Here is a 26,734-nt window from a genome sequence, read left to right as displayed (position 1 = left end):
TATGTTTGTTCATTATTCTGAATGACAACTTGATAATCGCCAAGTTATAAAAAATTCCTAATGCATTTGCAATTGATATGAAGTTTAGACTAAGGATATGGGACTGTTTGATGACGATTTTAGCCATGCTTGCAGAATGGCTCTAGGGATGGCAAGGTTAGTCAGTTAATCAGTCAGTTGGTTGGTCCATCACTTTCGTCCAGACTGAAATATCTCAACTATTCAGTGGATTGTCGTGAAATTTTGTACAAACATTTATGGTGCCAGGAAGATTAATCCTAATGATTCCAATCCCCTGACTTCTCCACTCGCACCGCCATGACATTCGTATTTGTGGTTTTGAGGGAATAGTCTGAACCAAATGTCTTAGTCTTGGCTTGATTGATGAAAAGTTAAAATTGCATACCTAAATTATTAGTCAACTATCAGATCATGAGCTGAAAAAGAACTATCTTTATAATTAGACTGAATTGCCATGAATTGCTAAAAGAAATCAAAGATGTGGGCAGAGATTTAGAGATCTGAAACCAGATTAATAGACCGCACTAACGGCCAAAACGCAATTGATCGTCTTGACAACGACCCCACAGAGGTTAAATAGCTGGGTTTCCCTACCAGTCAGTCAGAATTGAAGAAGTCGTCTCCAACCTTAACCAAGTCCAGTTGCTGTTGACACTCCTTGGATAACTATGAACTGGATGACTGGGAACCTTCACAGATAGACTAATAGAGAACCTCAGTGCTGTAAGACTAACCTGTATCTTACCTGTTGCTCATCAGGTGGTCGTGAACGCTCTTATAGGAGCCATCCCTTCCATTATGAATGTGCTGCTGGTGTGTCTCATCTTCTGGCTCATCTTCAGCATCATGGGGGTCAACCTGTTCGCTGGGAAGTTCGGGAAGTGTGTGAACAGAACAGGCTTCATCCACAGTGTCTCTGTGGTCAACAACAAGTCAGAGTGCCTCTCTATGAATGACACCCAGTTCTACTGGACAAAGGTGAAGGTCAACTTCGACAACGTGGGACTTGGCTACCTTTCACTTCTGCAAGTGGTGAGTTTTTTTTTCTGCTGCACTGTTTGGAAGTTTGTCAAATCTTTAAAGAGACACTTTCTGTCATGAGGAATTAATGTGATAATAATAATACGTATAAGCTAAGGCAATTTTTGTAATGTTTTTCTATGGATAAAGTCAATGTTTCACAATGCAATGCAGTGCCCAGACAGTAACGTTGTGCATTTTTGTATTGTATGATAGGCTACATTTAAAGGATGGATGGAAATAATGCATGCAGCTGTTGATTCAAGAGGAGTAAGTATGTCTGTCTACACCACTGCCTACATCATTAACATGTTACAGTAACTGTCTGACTTATAAAACTATTTGGTTTCAGGTGGAGGAACAACCCATCAGAGAAATCAACCTCTACATGTATCTATACTTTGTCGTCTTCATTATATTCGGCTCCTTCTTCACCCTCAATCTCTTCATCGGTGTCATTATTGACAATTTCAATCAGCAGAAAAGAAAGATGAGTATTGGCAACACTGATGTTAGGCCTGGATCACTTGGTATTTGCAAGTCATTCTGTCCCTGTACAAGATAGATGCAACTTAGCCTCTCAGTCATAAAGAATAACAGTCATGTGTTTCAAATTTCAAATGTTTTACATATTTCATTCCCCAAGCAAAACCAAATATGACGAATACGTGCAAATACTAACTGACCTAGTTTAGAAGGAAATAGCTTGTTTTTGCCACATTCTGTTTTTCAGCATTTTTCTGTAAAAATAATGGTAGATGTTTTTGCCTATACTTAGGAGGGCAGGATATCTTCATGACAGAAGAACAGAAGAAGTACTATAATGCTATGAAGAAGTTAGGATCTAAAAAGCCTCAAAAGCCAATACCAAGGCCTGCGGTAAAATAATATAATTCTCAAATCCAACGCATTTTTCAGACATTGACATTTTATGTTGTATTGATAACCCCCAATCCTGCATATCATCCTGCCTGCTAACATTCTTTATAATAGTAATAATAGCCATTTGTATTTCCCAATCCTAGAATATTCTCCAAGCCTTCTTTTTTGATCTCGTGTCCAAGCAAGCCTTTGACATCATGATCATGATGCTCATCATCGTCAACATGGTGACCATGATGGTGGAAACCGATGAGCAGTCAGAGCGCAAGGAGTCCATCCTCAACAAGATCAACCTGGTCTTCATCGTGATCTTCACCACTGAATGCCTGATCAAGATCTTTGCCCTCCGTTGTTATTTCTTCACAGTTGCATGGAACATCTTTGATTTTGTGGTGATAATTCTCTCTATTGTGGGTAAGTAGAGACACAAAACAAGAGATACACCATTAACTACTGCCTCTGCCAAGGGCGTTATATTTTTCAGTAACATTGGTTTATCTGTTGTCTATAAGCAGAATATCTTTTTAACACATTTTATTTTTTATTTTTGCTATTTTCTCTTGGACTACTGTACATCCATCAATGAAAGATTTCTGGCAGATGTATCCATATCCAGGTGCAGAAAAAAATCTCTAAACATTTCTAATATTCAAATAACAGATACAGAGGATTGTGCAGCCTTGACAAAGGCTTTGTAGTTAATTATTTATTTTTGTCCTTCGTTCCTTTGATGTTAATTTCTGTATTATTAACTGTTACTTTATGTCATAAAAGATACACTTCTGGCTGCAGTTCAACAAATCCCAATATGTGTATGAAAAGTATTAAAGCTGCATAAACTGATTTGACTGGCCACTTGGAGGCAGTGGAACGAGTTACAACATAGCTTGTCAGCGTGTAAAGTTGTATGGCAAACATGTTAGCAAACAGCTGCCTTTTTACGCATCCAGTAGTCATGGAGCAACATTAGCATTTATTTGTTGTTGTGTTTTTAGCCACCTGATGAAGTCCAGTATTCACTCTACTTTTAACTCTCAACCAACTCCCGAAGAAAATATCTGGCTCTTTAATGCTCCACTATGTTCACCAGCTAGAAGCTAACTTTGTCTGACATTTGATGCTGGACAGTAGCAGGAGGTAGCATACAGTGGGTTTATTAAAGCATTGGAAATGAAATTTGCTTCCTGCTGTGGCTGGAAACGAGGTTGGTTAAAGCAGTGAAAGTGAACCAAAACAGTAAAGTTGTGGGCCGTAGAGCTGAGGGGAACTGCAGAGTCAGGTGAAAGTTTTGTGTGGGTTTGTCACTACGAGCGAACCCTTTCACAATACACACAGTTATTTGATCCATTGTTAATGTAAACATTTTGATTATTGCAGCTTTAACAATGTTTAAGTGCATTATTTTGCAATGAGATAAACCTACTCTTGCCTTGTCTTTCTCTCTCATTCCAGGGATTGTTCTTGCAGACATCATTGAGAAGTACTTTGTATCTCCAACCCTGTTTCGAGTCATCAGACTGGCAAGGATAGGACGTGTACTTCGACTTATACGTGCAGCCAAAGGAATAAGGACTCTATTGTTTGCCTTAATGATGTCCATGCCAGCACTGTTCAACATTGGCCTCCTGCTTTTCCTCGTCATGTTCATCTATGCTATCTTCGGTATGGCGAACTTTGCCTACGTGAAAAAACAAGATGGGCTTGACGACATGTTTAACTTTGAAACATTTGGGAATAGTATGATCTGCCTTTTTCAGATCAGCACCTCGGCAGGTTGGGACAACCTCCTGAGTCCTATAATGGCCAGCTCCCCAGAGGAGTGCGACCTTCACTTTGTCAATACTGGCACTAACACCCGGGGAAACTGTGGCAGCCCCTCAGTGGGCATAGCTTTCTTTGTCAGTTACATAATCATTTCTTTCCTCATTGTGGTAAATATGTATATAGCTATCATTCTGGAGAACTTCAGCGTTGCCACAGAGGAGAGTACAGAGCCACTTAGCGAGGATGACTTTGAAATGTTTTATGAGGTTTGGGAGAAGTTTGATTCTGAGGCCACACAGTTCATTGAGTTTTCCATGCTGTCAATCTTCGCTGACAATTTGTCGGAGCCGCTGCGCATAGCCAAGCCCAACAGGATCAAGCTGATCTCCATGGACCTTCCCATGGTAAGCGGGGATAGGATTCACTGTCTGGACATCCTGTTTGCCTTCACAAAGCGTGTCCTGGGGGAGTCGGGTGAGATGGATGCCCTCAAACAGCAAATGGAAGAGAAATTCATGATGACTAACCCCTCCAAGATATCCCACGAGCCCATCACTTCCACACTGCGCCGCAAACTGGAAGAGGTGTCCGCGATCATCATCCAGAGGTGTTACAGGAGGCATCTGGTGCGCCGGCAGATGAAGCAGGCATCCTACCTCTACAGACAAATAAACTACGAGACTGTAGTGGATGTTGAGAATGCTCCAGAAACGGAGGGGCTGATAGCCTCCATGGTGCAGCACTATGGACTTGTCACGGTGGAGATTGCCCAGACAACAGAGGACACTCTACTGTCCTCACCACCATCTTATGACAGCGTGACCAGGGCAGCCAGTGACCTCTCTGAGGTTGTCGGATCAATATCCAGAGACTCTGAATTCGGAGAGCCTGGTGAAAAATATGAGGAAACTTTCCTATGAGACTCAATTGTGTGGAGAGTGTTTGTGGGGTTTTGTCTGTTTTGTTTACAGCAGAGAATATAGCTCAGAATAACTCATGGTCAAAGAGATAAAACTTTGTATAAATTAGTAGATGCCGAGGAAATATGCAATATTTTAAGTAACCCAGCGGTTTAAATTGAACAATCAAAGTTAATTTTGCAGTCCTGACCTCCATGAGATCATCTTAAAATTTACATTTGGCAGATTGAAAAAGATTAAACATACCTATATTAAACATGAATGTCATGCACCTACATTCACTCAAAACACCACATGATCTGCAGATTTTTTTCAAATATCAGTAAACACCAGTAGCGAACCGTAACTCTTAACCCTTGGCCCTCTGACCCCCCTTCCCTTGTTGGAAAAAAAAAAAAAAACTACCAGCCTAGCTTATTGTGTCCTCTCTTATAGTACTGCAAACATTATGAATGACAATTCCAGCTCTGAAACAAGACGCTAGTCCAGCCTTGACATGCTGGGTCCTATGACATGCTGCTTTTTGGATGCTTTTATATAGGCCTTAGTGGTCTCTTTCCCAAAATTCAGCCTTGGTGCAGAATTACAGCCACTAGAGCCAGTCCCAAAATGAGCTTTACTTAGGATGTGCCATTTCTGTGTCTGTAGCTTTAAATGCTATTGAGGAGGAGAGAGGGGGGGCACTGTGGAGGGTGGGGGTGTGGCCTTGACCAACTGCCATGTGTCAGTACCATGGATGTATTAAGAGAACGGTCAGTACCCGATTCGTACCGCCTGTAAGATCCTTTCTGCGCATAATTCAGCGCATGCGCAGAAACTCAATGTGTTTTACGACGCTGCCTGATCAGTTCTACGCTTGCGCACAGCTCTATGGTTACCAGAAGAAAACATTAGACAGTGACAGTAGATCGTTATGATGGCAGAGATGAAGTTTACAAGGTGTTTGCTGGAGTTTCCTAAAGTATCTGTTAATGATATACGGAGGGTCGTCCGGCCATCCAGTACAACACCATGTAGCAAATTAAATAAAGGCTTCAAATTTTACATTTAATCATTTCTTTGCAACTTTGAAGGTAATTTGCTAACGGTAGCTAGCTTGAGCTAGAAGCCTTGCTTTGGTGTTTTAAGTCATGACTCCGTCCTGCTTCAGGTTAACCATGCTTTAAATAAAGTTTAATCATGTGCATATACCTCTCACTTCATGTGTTTGTACTTTTATGAAAGTATCAGGTAAAAACAGGGCTACAAATGAGATCTCTGTGAGAGACCAGCATACTCCTAGCTAACTATTATGTAGCTCAATGCTGGACATTGCACCCCAAATTTCGGTCACTTTACTGTATTTGTATTTGTTTAGTATTTGGTTTATAAGCTTTTATTGGTGATTTTTTTACGGTACAACGTCCTGCTACATACGTACATATATAGCCAGCTATATATGCTCCGCTATGTCGCGTTAGCATGCAGCTACAATAGTTAGCTATGAGTATGCTAACGTTAGATTGTAGTGGAACGAAGCAGCACTTTCTAACGTCAAAAATCACAGATAATGGCTTCTGAACCAAACACTACACAATCGGACATGTTTCAGCAGGAATGTGACCCGGAATTGGGCAGAATTTAACAACATTGCCAGCTAAGATGACATGTTTACTGCCGTTAGCATGTAGCTACTATAGTGGTACACAGCAGTGGTGTCTGGAAGAGCGGTCATCCCGTCTTCGAAAGGACACTACGTTTACACTTCATCGCATTAATAATATACAGTCTATGGTTATTAGTCAAGACGAAGTATTAAAAGTAAAAACATTAACATAAACAACACAACAACGACGTCGCTACACGGTTTTGGATCAGTGACAACAAGTCTTGATTGTTTGTAGCTATGACTACTGTATAATAAAGATTTAATAAAAAAAAAGTTGTGATGTTTGGTCGTAAAGTGTTTCAACGCATGCGTGGTACAAATCGCACAGGGACATTGTTAGTTTTCTACTACGTAATCATGCGCATGCGCAGAACGGATCTTACAGGCGGTACGGATCGGGTACTGACACTCGTCATGCAAGCCATGATGTCTCTCTCTTTCTCATGGGCGGGCCAAATTCTCTGGGCGGGCAAAGCAGAGAAAGGGGAGGTAACCTTTCTCCTTATGACGACATATAGGGAAGATTCCAGATCGGCCCATCAGAGCTTACTTTTTCATAAAGGCAGAGCAGGATACCCAGGGCTTGGTTTACACCTATCACCATTTCTAGCCACTGGGGGACCATAGGCAGGCTGGGAGAACTCATATTAATGTTAAAAAACCTCATAAAGTGAAATTTTCATGCCATGGGACCTTTAACAATGCAACGAGCAAACAGCGCGGAGAGAGTGAGTATTATCACCGAAACAAAAAACTGCAAATCCTCCTTACAAATAACCTCTCTGGCCTAAAGGGAACTGACGGTTCCCCACTGGTAAACACTGAACCTTAAGTTCAACAGAGGAAACATTTGTGAATATTAATATATTAATAATTATGAATATTATTTAATTCAGTAAAACTTGCAGCAAAATGTTTGTTAGGTATGTTTTTACAGACAATATACAACTGTGCAACAAGCACTTGCAAAATGTTTCATAGGCAAAAGGGTACAAGTCATCTTCTTGGACCTGTGGTATTTGTCTAAGTTCATCATTTTGCCTCTCCTAAAAGTTGTTAGCTCAATAGCTAGCTAGCAGACATTCACTGAAATGATTGTACTACAGTTGACATTGGTTTATAATAATATATATTTTGTAAAAAGTCCTGATCACTTGTAAAGTGAAATTGTTTCATCATCTTAAAGTGCCCATATTATGAAAAAATCACTTTTTCTGGGATTTGGGGTGTTATGTTGTGTCTCTGGTGCTTCCACACACATACAAACTTTGAAAAGAATCCATCCATGCTGTTTAGAGTGAGATACAGTTTCTAAATGTGTCCTGCCTTCAGTCTCTGGGTGAGCTGGTCAAAATCTGCACGGCTTGTGATGTCACAAGCCGAAACGAGCAGGCTAACCGCAACCATTAGCTCGTAGCGCTAATGCTAACGCTAGCATGCTAACGCTAGCATGCTAACGCTAGCATGCTAACGCTAGCATGCTAATGCTAGCATGCTACCTCGTTCTCAATAACAAAGCACTGCTACAACACACACAAGTTCACCATAATCTACAAAAGAACTACTTACATGCGCCTTCATTTAGAAGTCTCCCAGCTAATCCTGCCTTGTAACTGACCGAAGTTGTAAAAACAGCCTTTCTTTTACTGTCTATGGAGCTAGCTAGCTGACATGATCTACATCTGAGCTACTGGGCATGTGCAAGTGCTATCAAAGATAGTACAGAAGAAGAAGAAGAAAAGAGGTCTCACTCTGTAGCTAAAACAGAGACCAGCTGAAAAGAGGAGCTGCAGCAGTGAGAGAGAGCACTGCAGTACAACAAAAATATGGTGTTTTTTGAAAATCAAACCATGTAAACCTGTTCTGGTACAACCTTAAAATACAATCATGAACCTGAAAATGAGCATAATATGGCTGCTTTAAGGCAGAGGGCCCGAGAGACACTGAAGGGACAAATGAAAATGCTGTTCACCTAATAGACCAAGACAACAGCATGGGACACTGACATACTTCTGAAATAAATATTTTCATAGACAAAAGGAGCTAACGAACTGAAGTAGCTAACGAAGTAAAGTAGCTAATGAACTAAAGTAGCTAATAAAAAATGAATTCAGCTAACATTTCTTACAGAAAACAGCATTTGAGAACAGATTCAAGCAGCTGTAAATACTAGCCTGTGTTTGTGACAATAATTACATTTGCATGAAAAATTTCTTTTTGTGAGAAAATGCAGCTTTTTCCAAATTTTTTGACAAAAACAATGTTCAGCTGTTTTGATACTGATATAAATTCCACTAAAAGTGCTCAGAATATTGAAACACTTTGACCCACCAACATGCTGTAGTCATGCAGCTTATAAACCAACAGACCGGCTCGCTAAAAGCAGATTGAGAATATTGAACAACACAATTCCTACCAAACATTACCCAGTAAGCTACTACAACTGTAGCTAGCATGCTATATTGCTAACGAATGTTGACATGAGGAGCGATTTTGCATTCATGACTGCAGCTGCTATGAAGCTCTTATTCAGGTGTTACTAATATGATTTTAACCAAAGCTAACATTTGCTAATAACATTTTAAAATTTAAATTTTAACATTTTAAAATGTAGGCTATATAAAAACATAATTAATTGTAAGCCAGAATTATGAATTGATAATAATTTTATCAAATTAAATGTTTGGGATTTATTTGTTTATTTATGAGTTGTGTAATCAATTAAATGATTCCTTTGATATGCACTTTGATTAAATGAAGGTGCTTTAACTGATAGAGATGTGGCCCCTGGTTACAATAGCATCAAGTGTATTTGGGTCATGATACAAATACATTAAGAAAAGCACAATTTCTTCCACCCATCCATCCGTCTTCGTCCGCTTATCCGGGGTCGGGTGGCAGAGCAGCAGCTCCAGCAGGGGACCCCAAACTTCCCTTTCCCGAGCCACATTAGCCAGCTCTGACTGGGGGATCCCGAGGCGTTCCCAGGCCAAGGTGGAGATATAGTCCCTCCACCTAGTCCTGGGTCTTCCACGTTATCTCATTATTCACAATGTAATATGAAGAAATTTACTGAAATGGTTCTTATGTGAAAAACTACAATTGTAATTAATTAGTCAAACATAGCACATTGCACGTTTGACTTGTATCGTTGTATTGATTACAAAGAAGAGCTGTGTGTACTAATAATCCCTGAATTATGTGCCTGATTTTGATTGTTGTCCGCACACTTCTCTGAATCTCTTTAGGCCATTTAATTTTATCTGATGGATGTGGATTGGAAGAGCATGAATGCACTAAAAGCTCATTTTGTAATTAACTGTGTAAAGTACTTTGAGGCTGTGTAATGTATGTAAAGCTAATTTTTAACTATTTTTTGTAATGTATTTATATTGAAAGACCATTTCAGTGACTCTGATGACAGCCATAACAAGATATGATCAAATTCTATAAATATACTGTGTTAATTTTTATATAAAAGACTTTCCTTGAGAGCCTGATTGTCTGTATTGCATTTAGGTTTATCATTTCATGGACTGTTTTATTAAATGGTAATAAAACTCTTTTCCATACCTGTGCATTTTTCAACTCTCAGTACAGTTCAAAGGTGGATGACATATGTTTTGGCTTATTCTAGAAGTATTTAGCAAGGCTAACATTTAACAATTATAGATATGTTTGTGAATATACTGTGCTGTTCTGAAAAACAAGCAAAACTCTGTCTCTCCATTTTCACATGAGGAACCAGTTAGCTGATTTGACCTCATTACAAGAGAGGCGCTGTTAAATCTCTCTCTGAGTCCATGAAATGTGAATAAAAAACCAGGACAAATGTGCAAAAACCTATGCATCTTCATGGCTGTCTGTCCCTGTAAGTGTATTGCCCTTTAAAGCTTGCATTTGTGTATAATGCCTCCACAAATGCAGTACAACAACATAGATGAAACGATCTGTGCTGATTGATATGTTAGAAAGTAGAGGCTTACATGCAAAGAAATACCACGCAGTAATGCTGCTGCATGATTTAACTCCAAAAAATCTACTGTAGTCGTGGAAAAACACAATAATAAATAATGCACAGCCATAAAAAATAATAAAAACCAAAGAAACTGGAACTTCTCTTTTTTGGGGTTTTGTGATTTTTTTCCATCTCTAAGACTTCTTCAAGACATAAGTGAGTTGTATTACAAAAAAACGTGTAATGTTCAGATTTCAGTGCCAAATTCAAGTTAATAGTTGAGCACTCCCACATTTTCAGTTTGGGAAAAAAAAAAATCATCAAGGGTGCCAATTTGGATTTAGCCCCAAAGCGATTTCCTCTCTTTGGTTGTCAGTGGTCAAATCCAACTCTGACCAGCTGGGATAGAGGGATAATCTGTGTGTAAAAAAAAATCACTTGTTTTAATTACACACTCACAGACACACAAATGCATGCACTCTCTCTCTTTCTTTCTCTCTCTCTTTAACACACACACACACACACACACACACATGTACATACAGTACACGTGGACATACATGCATTAACACAACTGACATACACACACAGTATGCTTCTGCCATCCATCCTCATAATAGACAGATGCTTACTTTGAATTTAATTTGGGTTTGTGTGTGAAGTGCCAGAAAAATGTGACTTGACTGAATGTGCCTTGGTAATTGATCTGATTTTTAAGCGTTTGGACATGTGGCAGGGATTAAAGCCTCATCAGAGAGAGCAAACATTTTTTAAAAGATTAAAAAGGCACTATGTCTAATTACAATATGCACCAGCACACAGTAAAACACAGCAATGTCAACGTAATGCATTACATATCATCTATATAATGTAGACAGGCTAAACTCTACTGCAAGAGACATTCGATGAATTGCATATTTTATGTGTGCCATTTATTCAAATCACATTTAGTTAAACGAAGGTCATGAGTCACTTTGAGTCGAGTCATCATCAGTCAATGAGGTCAATGGGAAAGTAATTAATTTTTTTCAACATGATGATCTCTCTGTCTATAATTCTGTCCATCGCTGAGTGAACCTAAACTTATGTATGAAGTACTTAAAGTCAGTATTTCTATTATTTGAAGACTTTATTAGTAAGAAAATTACCAGTAAACACTAAACAAGTTTGCAATATTTTAAGGAGAAGCAGGACACCTTAATCTTTTATGAATTTCTGACTTTTTTCTGCCATTTTTGGTAATGCTTTTTTCACCTTTTAAGTTAAGATGGTGAACAAGCAAGTAGTAGCCTAACTAACAGTTGCCCATACACAACTGAAGATACAGAGAACATTAGTGTTTAGTTCATGTTTTTGGCCACTTGGCAAATGTAAGTCCAATATTCACTCTCCTGCTTTAAGTCCAGAATTTTGCAGACTCAGTGAGTCAAAATGTTGCTAATGTTCTTGAATTTTGATTTAGCATCTCAAAGTTTTTAGTTATTATCATAGTTTTGACTAAACTTGAGTAATATGAGTATCTTTTATTTTTATCAGGCTATTTTTCTTTGTCTTTTTCCCCTTTTTCTGTTTTGAAATGGACTTCCATAGATTTACTGTAATGTTATGTACTGTTGTAGAGATGCAACATACTGTAAACTGCTTTTCGCTATGTTTCCTTTAACTCATCCACTAAACCATAGCCAGGATTTCAGAAAGTCATGAGGCCAAATGCTACACAACCAAAACATACGTTTTACCAGAACATAGTTCTTTTCTTTTCTTGGCCAAAACCTAAATGCATTAAAAATAACTTGTCCTAAGACCTTTGAGGGCCTCATGATGAAGAATGAAAGGAGAAAGAAAACAGCACTTCAGAGGACTCAAACACCCACATTTCCAGATAAAATACTGAGACTTTGTTATCCACAGTGGTGGCTACAGCCCTGCTCAGTAATCCACTGTGACCGACGTTCATGGTGGTTTGCATATTATGTGTCTTGTTGTGATGAAACAATAAATAAATAAATTCAAAATTAGGACACTATAAGGTTTTTTAGCTACTTTTACTAACATTTTAATTCAATAAGCCTAAAGTTGTTAGCTACATATATTTGCAAGTTATTAGCCCTGTGCAGCTGGTTGGCTGTAACAAAGTAAAAATCAAGGTTGGCCTCACTGAAAAGGCTGAAAATCCAAAAACACAAGAGTAGAGAAAATAGCCTTTTTTAAGTACAAGAGGGTCAACATGCACTGCAGGGATTTACTTGGTGTCATGGTGGCTAACGCTGCCCAGATGGTCTGATGAGGCACTATCTAATTACTTTTCCCATGGTTCCTCTATTTCTGATGAATACTTACCCTCCCTGTTAGAAAACCTTCACTGCCACCACCAGGGGATTCATGCACTTACAGTTAGTTCCAGCTGATACTGTGGCTGCTGTGTACATGGAGTACATCTGGAGCGAGACAAAAGTCATTAAAAGTCAAAAGGTCATTAGGGAGTGCCCTGGCCAAAATAATAAACAAACCAGCCCTAAAGTAAAACAAAATCACAATGCTAACTAAACTGCCCAAAATAACATTTTAATCCTAAATGCAACTCCATATAAGTACCTATGACCAGCACCGACAAACAGGAGAAAGGAACAAAACAAAGATGGCAGCTCTCCTCTTTCTATGGGGATTTCTAGCAAGAGAATTAAAAGGTGTTCAAGATTTAAGAAAAACATTCCAATTCCTTTCCGCTGATTATCTTGGTTGGTATAACTGCTGCAAAGAAATTGGTGGCAACGTGATGGAAGCAACCACACTCACTTAGTATACCACAATAGTATTTGTCTTTTATGGACATTTTGAGTTTAGAGAGTTCCGTGGCGCCAAACAGGATCATGTGCAGATTAAGGGCCTTATTGTCTAATTCTGTGTTTGAGTTTTTGTGGTATGTAAGATTGTTGTGTTCGGCCACTGTATATGGCACAATGTTACACTTGCTAAATACTATGAAGTGTGTACTGTCAGTCTGGGGAAGGGAGGGTGGTGGGGGGCTGAATAGGGGGTATGGGGTATATGTGTGTCCTTATGTGTAAATGTATATTTTATTTATTTTGGATATTATTGTATGTTGTCAGCATCTTTCATATATTAGAATATTCTTTCTGTTTTATTTGTTTGTTTTTGTCTTCTACACTCCAACTGGGCTGTACATAACTGTCTTGTTTGTTTCAAATAAAAATAAAAATTGGATCACAAAAAAAGATTTAAGAAAACAGGTAACAGTAACTTAAAATAAAAATAAAAATCTAACAACAAAATTGCTAATCTGGTACGGTTTACCAAAAAAGAGCTATGCACTGCCTGTAATTATTGGAAGAACGACAGACGGTGGGTGGCGGCACTGACTGTAAATATTAATATTAACCATAGACTGTATATTATTAACAGTCTATGATATTAACAGTCTATGGGTGGCGGTAAAGCAACAGGATGTCAACCGAAATACACAACACGAAGAAGTAGTTTCAGGAAGTAGTGTTCAGCATTTGATACATAGACTGTCAAAGCAGCAAGGTGCTGGATTATATAGAAGCTCTTTTTGACTGCAGGAGGACGTTTTTCTTTTATTTAAGAAAGATTCCTCAGTGTCAATTCAAATAGCTCTTCGGGGGAATAAAATGGGTAACGTTTTGTATTTTGCTAAAGTTATGTCGTTTGTTGACGCGGTTAGGTTCCCTTCTTACAACTAACAGCAACCAACGTTACTTCCTAACGTTACTTACCGAACAATAATAAGTTATAATATTCCTGGAGGTATTTTAGATAGACGTGACGCGAAGGGGAGAAACTATTAAAGTTATAACGTTACTATATTTATGTATTGTTCATTTCATGAGTTGTCTGATGCAGTCTTTGCTATTGTTTTACCTAATGTAACACTAGTTTATATGACTGCTGCTGCCTGATAAAGCATAAATGTGTGCAAAAAAGATGAACAGGCCACTTTGTTGGCGTTTTTTAAGTGGGATAGTATGATCTGTCTGCTGAAAGGTGCCTGTGTTGTAATCCACTTGTTCTCTCAGTACATATATCTGCCACCAATAGGGAGACTGGACATTATGGTATAAATGCTTTATGTTTCTGGTGTGACTGAATATTTTAAGTGCAGTATTCTCAAGCAAGAATAATAATTGCAGAGGGTCCCCTGCCCCTGTCCTCGCTGAGGCTCCTGGTTCCACCTCTGCGGGTGATGACGGCTGTGATGTGGAAGGTGGTTCGTCTGAGGAACGTCATGCATTATGGGAATGTGGAGGAGTTTGTGTCCTTGGTAACTGAAGCCATCCCTGACATCTTGACGGACAGACAGATTACACTGCTCACTCTGGGCTTAAGAGCAAGGGTAAGGGATACAGTTGGACTATATATCAATATATTGTTGTTTTTTTTCATTTTCAGCTAATTTGATCTCATGTCAAATCTATTTTATGCTGAAATTTGTCTGATTGTGGAAATGCTGTTTTTGGCATCTTTTCACAAGGATTATATTAGTTAATATGACTATTCTTTGGATTAGAATCAGCTTTATTGTAATTGCACACAGATTTCATTGTTTGCAGTTCTTCACTGTGGTGTTTGAAGCTACACAGGTGGATTCTTGAGTTGTCTTATTTGTCAGTGACTCCTGCCTTATGGATTTTCCAGATGACATTACAGATGTTAAGTTCTGACCAGTCAGAGGATCTCAGAGGTGTTAAAACATGCTTGAACAGCTTCCTGGCATCTAGCTCAAAACAGGTGTGTGACTTTTTTAATTATGGGCATTAAATGGTATCTGTTTAAGAAGCTTATTTTAAGGTGTGTATATTTTACTTTACAGGTGCATCCAGGTAATGAAGATCTTGAAGCCAACTTTATCAGGCTTGTTCAAAGACTCCTGGAGGACCCAAAGGGGAGAGAGCACTTCCTCAAGGTGTGTCTCTGCTTTGCCCCATTGTCAGTTTTGACATGAAAAGGAGCAGTTTGTTTGTAGCAATTTGTCAAATGATGCAATAACATGAGCTTTTACATTCATGCTTTGGGTTGAAAAATTTCACTTCACAGAATGTGTTTCCTGTGGAGTATGGGCCTGACTTTGATACGGCTCTGGAGACACTGGTTTGTGAGTTATTTACCAAACTGGAAGAGTTGCTGCTTATACCAGACTTTAAGCAGGTAGAGAAAACAACTTGTGCCATAAAAAAAAAAAATACAATTTACAAAGCATTTCCTGAGATTGGTTTTCTGGTTCCAGTCCATCAAAATAATACTTCTGTTTGTTTGATAAAGACCGCAGTGTGGATCAGTGATACACCCTCTGTGCTAGAAGAGTATATGCAGTGTGTATCCAAAGCAGATGACCTCAAAGTACTGCTCAGAAGCAAGGCCCACCGCGGTAAAATGACCAAGATGGATACCCGTTGTAAGTCAGTCTGCCTGGGATACCAGCCAGGTTGTATTATGTTCATTTTGGTGCTGAAACCATCTCTCAATGAACTGGTGATGAATTCATCAGAGTGATTTCTCAAGCAAAAATGACAAACATTTGCTGGTTCCAGCTCGTCAAATCAGAAAAAATAACCAATTTTAAATCTTGTGATTGACATTGTTTACTATTTGCTGACATTTATAGACTAAATTGTTTATCAGTAAATTGAAAAAATCAACAGATTAATTGGTAATGACTATTTTTTGTAGGAGTAATCACTTTTCTCTTTTTTTTTTTTATTGTTTTAAACAGTGCCCTCTATCTCAGAGCAGCGGCTCTTCTCATCATTATCTCTCCCTCCTTCACTGCGAGAGGCCAACACCAAAGATGTAGAATCTCACACCCAAACATTTCAAAACCAAAGAGAATCTGAGGCGATTTCTCCGCAGGACGCAGAAGACATGGCGATACAGGATGTGAGCTGGCCATCTGAGGAGGAAACAAACATTCTGGACAGCAGCAATGCACAACAAACAACAGGAGGGAAATGCAGCGACAGCATTCCTGATGTTGTGGAGGAGTATGATGACGGAGGTTCAGACACCTGCCGGGTTCCCTCTACATCTACTGAGAGTCCTGTATTGTCCAGCTCTAAGATTGGCCCTCCAAAGCAGAGAGTTGCACACAAATGCTCTCAGTGTGGAAAGTGCTTCATTTACCGCTATAAACTCCTGGAGCATCAGAGGCTTCACACCGGAGAAAACCCTTTCAAGTGCTCTCAATGCGGAAAGGCTTTTAGAAGGACCTCTGACATGTCAACTCACAGGCGGTTACAGTGCGCAAAAGCAGCTTATATTTGCATCAAATGTGGGAATAGCTTTCAATCAATACAGGACAAATTAGGACACCGGTGTGGTCATAGTGTCCAGAAGTTTGACTGTTCTCAGTGCGGAAAAAGCTTTAAGAAAATGCACTTGCTGAGTAAACATGAGCTGACTCACACCCAGAACCGTAACTTCACGTGCAGACAGTGTGGGAAAGTGTACTCCAGTATGAGAGAGCTGAAATCCCACCAGAAGATTCATCCTCCCAAGCTGTCCAATCAGTGCATGCAGTGTGGGAAGTTTTTCAGCTCTGTTGCTGGTTTGACAGCCCATGAGCTGCGCCACAGGCAACAGAGAACACAGATCTGCGTGCGTTGTGGCAAAGCTTTTAAGAACAAACATGACCTAAATCTGCACATGCGCAGTCACACAGGCGAGAGGCCATTTCAGTGCACATACTGTGGGAAATGTTTCTCTGTGTCAGGAAACCTGAACGTACACATAAGGACCCACACTGGAGAGAAACCGTATTTGTGCTCTGACTGCGGCAAGGGTTTTGTTTCAGCCGGCGAGCTGCAGATACATAGACGCACTCACACAGGGGAAAAACCTTACAAGTGCACTGTATGTGAGAAGGGATTCACCATGGCAAGCAAATTGACAATTCATATGCGTATTCACACCGGAGAGCGCCCTTACATCTGTCCTGAATGTGGGAAAGGTTTTTCACGTAGTGGCGAAATGAAAAAACATACCATGAAACATACGGGGGTGCGACCCTACGCTTGTCATTTGTGTGCAAAGACTTACACATGCCACAATCACCTGAGGAGACACTTGAAAACTCACAGTGTAGTGAAAAACCAGACTGTCTAATTCCATTGATTACCATTGTCATTTTATCAAATTGATGTTGTAGCGATGCAACTAGCCTGTACTGATTGCGGTGTTGACAGCATGCACTTTGTAATACACTCACCCTCTCTTTTAAGGACATTGCAAAAGTTCTTGTTTTTACTGACTGATTCCTTATTCTGCATTGTCAGATCTGTTCTCATCGTACCCTCTACAATGACATATAAGAGTCAGCAGAATTTGTTACATTACATTTCATTTCGCTGACGCTTTTATCTATATATGTCAGAGGTTGCACGCCTCTGGAGCAACTATGGGTTAAGTGTCTTGCTCAGGGACACATTGGTTGATGTATCGTAGTGGGAATTGAACCCAGATCTTCCACACCAAAGGCATGTATCATATCCACCGCGCCATCACCACCATTTGTCCGACATTCATGAAACATCCTGCAGTGATCTTGCACAAATCCATATCATATGTTTGTGATCTTTAATCATATAATAATAATAATAATAATAATATAATATTAAATTAGACAACCCAAAGTAATACACTAAGAAATAAAGCTCGTGTTATCCTGATAGGGGTTTTTCTAGATTTTATTCCAAGCAGAAATTATAATCGTTTCCATGACATCTTCATTTTTAAATATAGGTTTTACTAATATATATGTATTCAAATCCCATCACCTTACAATTATATGATTTTGAGACATTACAAATACGAGGAAAAGAAAACTAAGTTTATTAAGTTTAAACATTACTTTAAAGATTTAGTTATTTGATAGACCGGAGAGGCGGTGCATCTCATTTTGACAGCAGAGTGAATTGGAATCGCCTTATCCGGGCTTCCCCGTAAAGCAAAACAAGCCTCGCTGTACTTACTGACACTGAGTGGGCCAACGCTCCCCAGAATGAACAACGTGTTTCAGGAAGAAGTTGGCGCCTCAAGCCCCGTATGCGGTTAGCTAGCACGCTAAACGAAAGTATAAAAGATAGTCCATTGAAATGATTTTTCTTTCTATCGTTATTAGAGAATTCCAAAATGAACGACGCGGGTATGTATAAGCTTGTGAAGCTCGGCAAAACTGTATATGTATTGCTTATTCGGCTAGCCAAATAGCTAAAGCTACTGATTAGCCGAGGCTCTATAGGCCTCGACTAATCACTGGAACAAGAATTGTTTTTACCAATAATGAAGCCGGTTATACCAGGCAACATCAGCGGCCTTGTGGCTAGTCTGGTAACGTTAGCTAACGCTTTGCCTTGGTCACAAATAGCAACGATGTATCGTGTTTAAATACGTTTTTCTACGGTCAAAGAGGTTTTGTGTTATGTTATGTATAAAACGCAACCGAACTGTTGGGTCTTTGTGACTGCTAGTTAACGTTAGCAAGATCCAGCTAAATTTGAAATTAAGTGACTAACGTTATGCCAACAGCTGTTGCGAACGTAAAGTCTTCATGTTATGGCTAACGATACTCACTATAACGTTATGTCCTTTACTATTTCTCGCCGTGTGGGCTGTAACGTTAGTGTAAAAGCGCCCCATGTGTTTATTTTAGCATTTAAGGACTAACTTTACAACGTTGCACATGCAATGGAGCTAACGTTATACAGTGATGTAATGTTATTTCACACTAGCTTGTGCATCAAGGAATGGATACTGTGGCTGCACGGACTTTAACTGAGATGCTGTACTAATTAGGAAATGCATTCCAGTCTACAATTAGCACTGGAGTCTATTCCCCTTTCTCCTTAAAATAAGTACCTAGATACTTATACATACCAAAATATAACCTATTGTGAATTATTTGCATATAACATTAAATCCAATATTACATTTTCTTCATAGTCATAACATTTAACATTAGAAGTGACCTCTGGGCATATGTGACCCAATCTATTTTCTCTTTGAAGAATTCAGTGTCCCTCTGTCCTCGTTGGCACTCCTGGTCCCACCACTTCGGCTGATGTCAGCAGTGATGTGGGAAGTGGTACGCCAGCGGAACATAAAGCACTATGGGAAACTGGAGGAGTTTGTGTCTATGGTAACAGATGCAGTTCCTGAACTGATGAGTAAAAGAGAAGGAAGACTGCTCTCACTGGGCCTGAGAGCAAGGGTAAGTGTTTTGAAATGGATCAATCATGTATACAGTAATACGAACTATGCGATAAGAGACTCAACAAAAGGGTATCATGGAAACATTCAAATCGTGAATTGATTTGCCCCCAGACAACTCTTGAGCTGTTGCGCTCTGAACACCCTGAAGATCTCAAGGCCGTTGAGAGCCACCTCAACCGAATACGATCTTCTTGCATTGAGGAGGTGAGTGTTTTTATTGATAGGTTGTAGAACTGAAAACATTAGTCAACTAATCCGTTAATTGATCAGCAAAAAAAATCTATTTTGATTAATTGCTTGACTGCATTTTAAAGCAAAAATGCAAATACATTGACTGGTTCAAACCTCTCAAATATCAGGGTTCTCGGTCTTATATGATAGTAAGTTGGATATAATTGAGTTTTGGATTGGGACAAAAGGGGCATTCAATGAGAAATCAATGACTTTCTGAACCTCTCCCCTTTCAATTTGAACAAATGTTTTCTTACATAAGAGAGTATTAGAATGTGGTTTAATTAACCAGAATGACCAACTATTCAGGAGACAGGCCCTCAAAGGTGACCCATCTAAAGACACAGGTATCTTCTTCAAAAATAAACATACTGTCATACATAACGGTTTTCTAATCATTGGAAAGCTTTAGGTCCTAACACAGAAATTTGTTTTACCTTAGACATTAATTCAGTTTTCCCATTTGTTTATCATCACGTGACTGGAAAACGGCAAATTAAAATTAAATTACATTATAAGGATGACTAAGTCAACAACAATGTTGTAGCGTGAAATGTGTGAAAAATGTGCTCACATCAGTGGAGCCATACTCGGCAACAGGCAGAACATACTGTTTGTCCAATAGATGAGCAAAGCATCTTCAGCCCTTGACATGTGGCTTTAAATTAAAAAGTAAAGATCTTCCCATTTTTTGCTGACTAAGCTTTTTTGTAATGTAATTTCATTTTAATTCTGTTTTCCAGTCATGTGATGATAAACAAATGGGAAAACTGAAGTAATATTTGAGGTGAAACAGAAAATCAAAGGCAACATTAAGGATTCATGTGTTAAACCGACCTACCCACTAGGGTTGCACGATATTGACAAAGTTGTGATATTGTGATATCGATTATAAATATTGCGATATCTATATTAATTCCGATATTTTTAAACATATGTAAAATTACAAAATTTATGGGAAAATGCATCAAAATGATTCATAACAAATACAACACAAGTTTTATTTCAACTGACAGTTATATTGGACTGGTACAACATGAATAAATAAATAAGGACCATGTCTACAGAACAGGACATGTTTTACTGGTTGTACAGTATACAATAAATTTATTTTGCTTCTCTGATTCGTTCCGTTTAGTTGGCTCTATCTATTTTTTCACTTACACTGTCACTCTCTTGAAATATGCTCACACGTGGTACACTACATAGGGTTTGTCACGATCCCGTGCGCTGACGTGCACTAACGTGAACGTGGCACGGTAACTGGCAATGAAATGATGATCATTATAGCATTTCAAGCAGGCTCTAAATCAAACACAACTAAGCCACACAGCCAACGGACGGGATGCAGCGCTCCACAAAATATTGCATACCTATCGCAACACTTTCGATATAATATTGCGCAACGTGATATGGCGATAACAATAATGAGTCAATATATCATGCACCCCTACTACCCACCGTATACTCAGAACTCTGCTGTTGCTCAACTGATAGCGGGCATAACATCAAAACTTCAGGAGATGAAAAGAAGTGTTTACATTTAAAAAATCTGAGTTTAGGCATTTTTGCAAATGAAGGTTTAGGGGAAAAAAGTAACCTCATTTGCATATTTATTTATTTTGGACCAAAAGTGTTGAGATTGTGGTTACCCTTTTTGTTAGCTTTCCAATGATCAGACCACACTGTTTAGCTTAATTTTAAAGAAGATAGCTGTGTCTTTAGATGGGTCAACTTTGAGGCCCCCTTTCTCCTGAATCATCATTCTGGTTAGGATGTAGGAAAAAAAACTCATTCAAAATGAAAGGGGGTAGGTCAAAAAGTGATCGATTTCTGAAGGTATGCTCCAAAACAAACAATATGAAGACATCGTCCCGGGCTCTGGGAAATTTGTGCATTTTTCATTGACTTTTTATTGACAAAACACTTTTGATTAAACAAGAAAATAATCAACAGATCAATGATGAAAATAATTTTCACCCTAATTGGTTGGTTTATATTTTCTTCACATTTAATTTGCCTCTAATCATCTGACTAGGCTGTTTTGTTCTCTAACCCAGACCAACGATCCTGTAATTGAGGCACCAGAGGCGAACTTTATGAAGCTGGTGCAAGGCCTCATTGAAGACACTGATGGTAGAGAACACTTCCTCAAGGTAAGATTAAATTAAATGTATATGGTCCCCCAAATAACATGATCTGCCAAAACTCAAATCGTATGAGTCTATTTCTTTATCACAGATTAAAGGTGCACTATGCGTTCCTGCATGACGTTACTTCTGTTGACGTTCCAAGTTAATTCAAAACAGAGCAAGCTCGCCCCTCCCCTCATGTTTCTGTAACTGTCATGACTAACTGTCGCTAACCCCCACCCCCCTCCCCCAACCATCTTGTCGGTGATTGGCTGGAACGTGTTTGTTGTATTTTGGTGCCTATCCTGTGCCTCTAGTGTTTGTTTGACGTTTACGACCCCTGTGTTGTCTCCCGAGACCGGGCTTTTTCACAGTGTATTCAGGGGGCAGGCAGCTAGCAGATCAAGGACAGATGCCTACGATTTGAGACAAAAATGAAATTGCGCTGAAACCATGCAGGAACGCACAGTGCACCTTTTTTAAACAGAACAAAATGTGAGAAATTAAATGGATATTTATTTGCTGAAGGTGTCTGGTTGTTGTGGATTTTTCTTCCATCTGACAGAATGTGTTTCCAGTGGAGTATGGCCCTGACTTTGACACAGCACTGGAGACTCTGGTTTGTGAATTCTTCACCAGACTAGAGGAGTTGCTGCCAATACCAGATTTCAAACAGGTGCAAAGAGGATTTCTGAGAGATTAGAAAATTAAGTCAATAAATAAGGAGATCTCTTAATGTGAAATTCAAAATGTCTCTTTTTTTTTGTGCCTCTCCTGTATAGACTGCATCCTGGATCAGTGCTGCCCCCTCTGTCCTAGAGGAGTACATGCAGTGTGTCTCAAATGGAGAGGACCTCAGATTTCTTCTCCAAAGCAAACAGTGCCACGGGAAATTGGCTAAGAGTAGTGTTGGTATGTGCACATCTTTTTCACTCTTGCTATGCACTAGTCATCATATAGTGTATTAGTGGAAGAAGAGGGAGGCTGTGTATTAACACTTGTTCTCCTCACGTTTTCCCTGCAGCTCCGTTTCAGTCAGATGATCTTCTCATTCCCTCTCTGTCTCTTCCTCCATCGCTGGAAGTGGCCATTGCTTCGCACCCAAGTACTTGCGACGACGAAAATAACGACGTTCCTCAGATAGTCATGTTCGATGAAGAACTGTCTACAAACCCTTCCACCTCAACTGACTTTCCTGAATCGCCAAAAAGGACTGATATCTCATCATCTCCTCGCAGGAGACAGCAGTCAGGGATGCATAAATGCCCCGAGTGTGACAAATGCTTCAAGCATCACTCTGTCCTCATCGAACATCAGAGAGTCCACAGTGGGCTACAGCCTTACAACTGCTCAGAGTGTGGGAGGGCTTTCAGGACAGCCACTCTGCTGGCTGGCCACAGGCTACGGAAATGCAAAAATGCTGCATATCTGTGCATTAAATGCGGGAACAGTTTTCCAACCTCACTAGACAAATTCAGACATCACTGCCCAAAACGGGGCCGTAACTATGACTGCGCGCACTGCGGAAAGAGTTTTCAAAAGTCTAACAGCTTAAAAGAACACCTGCTAACTCATGTCCAAAGCCGCCTCTTCAAGTGCAGCCATTGTGGGGTAGGTTTTTCAGGAATTGGTGACTTAAAGTATCATCAGCAGGTAGATCATGACAAACCTTATCAGTGTAAGCAGTGTGGAAAGAGCTTTATCTCCTCCAAGTGTCTGACCAAACATCAACAACGACATGAAGAGGTTGGTGAGATGGAGACCGCCAAATTAATGAGTGGCGGTAAACATAGGAAGAGTGGCTCCGCTTATCGGACTTCCTCGGCATCTATGTCCTCCAGGAAAACATCTGTCAAAGCTGTCTACCCACGAGGACGAGTCACGCATAATTGTCCACTGTGTGGAAGGAGCTTTAAGTATCGTTTTGAATTCCTCGAACACCAGAGGTTCCACACTGCAGTGAAGCCTTACAAATGCTCTCAGTGTGGTAAAGCCTTCCGCACAGAAGCTCACCTCTCCAGGCACAGGAAGAGAAAGTGTAAAAATGCTTCCCACATTTGCACCAAGTGTGGGTGTCAGTTCAGGTCTCTGCACGAGCGGGTCAGACATCAGTGTGTCCAGCTGCTGACAAAATACGAGTGTTCTCATTGTGGAAAGACCTTCAAGATGGCCCACCTGCTGAGGAACCATCAGCTGAGTGAACACCAGCTTCCCTACAGCCCCAACCATCGCTTCAGGTGCAGATACTGCGATGAGACTTTCCCAGGCATCAGCGAGCTTAAGTACCATCAGGGAGTTGACCACGAGAAACCCTATCAGTGTCAGGAATGTGGTAAGTGCTTCCTGTCCGAAAAATGCCTGGCCAACCACGAGCTGCGTCACAGCGATGACCGACCAGAGAGCTGTCTCGTCTGTGGCCGCGGCTTCAGAAACCGCTACGACTTGAAGCAGCACATGCGTACTCACACAGGAGAGCGACCTTACCAGTGCACTCACTGTTCCCAGTGTTTCTCCACAGCAGGAGGACTGAGGAGCCACACCAGGGTTCACACCGGCGAGAAGCCACACGTTTGCCCAGATTGTGGTAAGGCTTTCTCCCAGATGGGCGCAATGCGCACCCACAGGCTCACTCACACAGGAGAAAGGCCATTCAAGTGCACCGTGTGTGGCAAAGGTTTTACAATGGCACACAAGGTGACGGTTCACATGCGTGTGCATACAGGAGAGCGGCCGTATGTGTGCTCTCAGTGTGGGAAAGCCTTCTCAGATGGCAGTGTGCTGAAGCAGCACATGCTGAACCACTCAGGGGTGAGACCATACCACTGCCAGATCTGTCCCAAGACCTACACCTGTCTCAACCACCTGAGGAGGCACCTGAAAAGCCACTCAAACATGAACTGAGTCAGTCTTGAAAGCAAACGAGCAGAACATTTTACACATGTACTGACACACTGCATTTGAAGGTAATGCTACTACAGTTGCAATGGACCAACTACACCAAGCAATACATGAAGGAATATAGAATGATGCTGTACAGTTGTTGTTGAAATTGAGGTGAACAGTTTTCTCTTTACTGTGAAGTAAATGTAGTCACATAAGCCAATTGTCAAGTACTATGTGAAAATGTAAAGGAATAGTTTGACATTTTGGGAAATGCACTTATTCGCTTTGTTGCCGATCATTAGATGAGAAGATTGATACAGTCTTATTTCTGTCCATTATTAAGCTGGAACCAGGAGACTCTTAGCTTAGTTTAGCACAAAGACTAAAGGGAGGGGGAAATGGGTAGCCTGGCTCTGTCAAAAGGTATGTGAAATGTGCCTGTCAAAGAAAAAGTCCTGGCACTTATTAAACCAGTTAGTTTTGTACAGATCAAAAAAACAAGATATAACATGCTAATTATTGAGCTTTGTTAGCTGTAATTTCATGTTGAACGGAAAGATATGAGAGTAATATCAATCTTCTCATCTAACTCAGCAAGGATGTAAATATTTACAAAATGCCAAACCATTTCTTTAACATCTGCACAAGCTCGTTCTTTTCCCTCATTCCCCACAAAGCTTTTCCTTGAGCTTTTTTTTCTTGCATCAGTTTCTTATGCATGAATGTGTTTGGATGCTATTCTGGATATTATTTGGGTGAGATACTGTATGTTCAGAAGCTGTAATATTGGTGAAATTATATTTTTTGGAAAGGCCTCGATAGTAATAGAAATGAAAATGTGGGCTCTCTGTAAATATGCCGAAAGACAAATATTTTGAGAGTGCAAAAGTTAAAATGATGACACCATTATTTCAACATGACATAACTTTATTCCTGTAGGCCTTTTATATTCCTCACTATGGTTTGCAAAGTTTGTGAATTTCAAATTAAATTACGTTGGTTATACCTTGTGCATGTTGATTTAATTTATTTAAAAATATTTGTTTGAGTTCTTAGAAAAAGTGTGTACAGTATTAGAAGATACATTTTATCATAACAAAAGGTTTCACTAGATGGCAGTAGGTGACCAGTAACCATTTCCCCCTTGCTCTTCATGCATTTCCAGGCAGTGGTGGCCATTGGTGACCATAGGTATTGAAAATAGAATTAATCAAGTATTCTCTTCTTTGCAACCGACTGAAGACAATTTCAAAGATAGCTTAGCAGAGTAGAGATTGGTAAGGGACTGATGCAGCAGAAGTGATTTTGGCCCATTTCCTGTCATTACCTTCATTTGATATGGTTCGGAATCTTGATCAGCCTGCAATTTCCTGATGTGTTGACTGGCGCCTAGCAGTATCTGAAGTGGTTCCAACTATAACAAAGTGAATTCCTCAATTTTTGTTGTTTTTGCATGGTCCCACCTTAGCCCAGTTTAGCAAACAGTAAAGTTTGATCTCGACCATGGTTGTTCCCAGTATCTTGTTTGTTAACTTGGACCTCTTGCAGATGAAGTCGTTTAATCTCTTCCATGTGTGCTGTACTGACTTTCATGTTTTCGCTGGAAGACAGAAGCTGTTTTTTACCCTCATTTCTCCCTTGTTCAGGGCTTGTTTCATCTCATCCATGCTCACTTATGCATAGTAGCTTTTGAATCATATTCTCTAAAACAAACCACAATCTTTGCCATTCACAGGGAGATCAATGCCAAAGATGAATGCGGGGGTGTGTTAAATGTTGCAAGATGTTAAAAACCACACAAAAAATGTCAGGCTGGAGACACTGGTTGTACTCGGCACTATTCCTTCTTTCTCTCTGACTCAGAAATGCTACTCATCTTCTCCACTGAACATCGGGATCCTGTGGAAACACGTGCTACATCCTGCCTGCCAAGAGACTGTGCCCAAGACATTATGCAGAACCTCTCAGCTTTAGGAAGTATGTGTGTTCTTTCTACATGTCATGGGGCTTTATCTTGACCCTTTTGAGG

At 39.9% G+C, this 26,734-nt stretch overlaps 3 protein-coding genes and 1 long non-coding RNA gene across 11 annotated transcripts in view; 3 read left to right on the top strand and 1 right to left on the bottom strand.

The window, feature by feature from the left end:
- LOC116055048 (sodium channel protein type 4 subunit alpha B-like) overlaps nucleotides 1–5,083 on the top strand; it is a 44,838-nt gene extending 39,755 nt beyond the window's left edge. For 4 of the 6 annotated variants that reach the window (XM_036004784.1, XM_036004786.1, XM_036004785.1 and 1 more), the window contains 7 exons: nucleotides 781–1,053; nucleotides 1,258–1,311; nucleotides 1,394–1,531; nucleotides 1,816–1,920; nucleotides 2,067–2,337; nucleotides 2,513–2,539; nucleotides 3,376–5,083. In XM_036004784.1, coding sequence (XP_035860677.1) covers nucleotides 781–1,053; nucleotides 1,258–1,311; nucleotides 1,394–1,531; nucleotides 1,816–1,920; nucleotides 2,067–2,337; nucleotides 2,513–2,539; nucleotides 3,376–4,607 — 2,100 coding nt within the window. In that variant the 3' untranslated portion in view covers nucleotides 4,608–5,083. The remainder of the gene's footprint in view (nucleotides 1–780; nucleotides 1,054–1,257; nucleotides 1,312–1,393; nucleotides 1,532–1,815; nucleotides 1,921–2,066; nucleotides 2,338–2,512; nucleotides 2,540–3,375) is intronic. The other 2 variants (XM_036004788.1, XM_036004787.1) reach the window with 1 other exon arrangement.
- Nucleotides 2,245–18,305, bottom strand: LOC116055052. Its single transcript, XR_004106206.2, has 3 exons — nucleotides 18,220–18,305; nucleotides 17,457–17,541; nucleotides 2,245–2,328 (listed from the first exon to the last, which is right to left on the bottom strand). It is a non-coding gene; the product is annotated as an uncharacterized LOC116055052 (long non-coding RNA).
- On the top strand, nucleotides 13,729–17,464 carry LOC116055051 (zinc finger protein ZFMSA12A-like). Of its 2 annotated transcripts, none has more exons than XM_031306800.2 (7): nucleotides 13,729–13,870; nucleotides 14,386–14,588; nucleotides 14,891–14,983; nucleotides 15,066–15,158; nucleotides 15,290–15,400; nucleotides 15,515–15,647; nucleotides 15,966–17,464. In XM_031306800.2, exons 1-7 carry the CDS (start codon nucleotides 13,867–13,869, stop codon nucleotides 17,351–17,353), a joined length of 2,025 nt encoding a protein of 674 aa, XP_031162660.1. In that variant the 5' UTR covers nucleotides 13,729–13,866; the 3' UTR covers nucleotides 17,354–17,464. The 2 variants fall into 2 exon arrangements, with proteins under 2 accessions (XP_031162660.1, XP_035860683.1); XM_036004790.1 differs by having other exon boundaries at nucleotides 13,729–14,310.
- On the top strand, nucleotides 18,163–25,710 carry LOC116055050 (zinc finger protein 345-like). Of its 2 annotated transcripts, none has more exons than XM_031306798.2 (7): nucleotides 18,163–18,392; nucleotides 19,255–19,457; nucleotides 19,571–19,663; nucleotides 21,751–21,846; nucleotides 22,388–22,498; nucleotides 22,605–22,734; nucleotides 22,847–25,710. In XM_031306798.2, exons 1-7 carry the CDS (start codon nucleotides 18,380–18,382, stop codon nucleotides 24,721–24,723), a joined length of 2,523 nt encoding a protein of 840 aa, XP_031162658.1. In that variant the 5' UTR covers nucleotides 18,163–18,379; the 3' UTR covers nucleotides 24,724–25,710. The 2 variants fall into 2 exon arrangements, with proteins under 2 accessions (XP_031162658.1, XP_031162659.1); XM_031306799.2 differs by lacking the exon at nucleotides 18,163–18,392 and adding an exon at nucleotides 18,556–18,577.
- The last annotated feature ends 1,024 nt before the right edge of the window (nucleotides 25,711–26,734 follow it).

This window comes from Sander lucioperca, chromosome 9 (genome assembly GCF_008315115.2).
Source record: "Sander lucioperca isolate FBNREF2018 chromosome 9, SLUC_FBN_1.2, whole genome shotgun sequence".
Taxonomy (NCBI): Eukaryota; Metazoa; Chordata; class Actinopteri; order Perciformes; family Percidae; genus Sander; species Sander lucioperca.
This window is presented reverse-complemented; position numbering and strand designations above follow the sequence as displayed.

Excerpts from the sequence above, each read along its gene's own strand:
- LOC116055051 (XM_031306800.2), top strand. Across the intron at positions 15,159-15,289 it reads GGAGAGAGCACTTCCTCAAG|AATGTGTTTCCTGTGGAGTA; the intron begins GTGTGTCTCTGC and ends TTCACTTCACAG. Across the intron at positions 15,648-15,965 it reads GACCAAGATGGATACCCGTT|TGCCCTCTATCTCAGAGCAG; the intron begins GTAAGTCAGTCT and ends TGTTTTAAACAG.
- LOC116055050 (XM_031306798.2), top strand. Across the intron at positions 22,499-22,604 it reads CAATACCAGATTTCAAACAG|ACTGCATCCTGGATCAGTGC; the intron begins GTGCAAAGAGGA and ends TCTCCTGTATAG. Across the intron at positions 22,735-22,846 it reads ATTGGCTAAGAGTAGTGTTG|CTCCGTTTCAGTCAGATGAT; the intron begins GTATGTGCACAT and ends TTTTCCCTGCAG.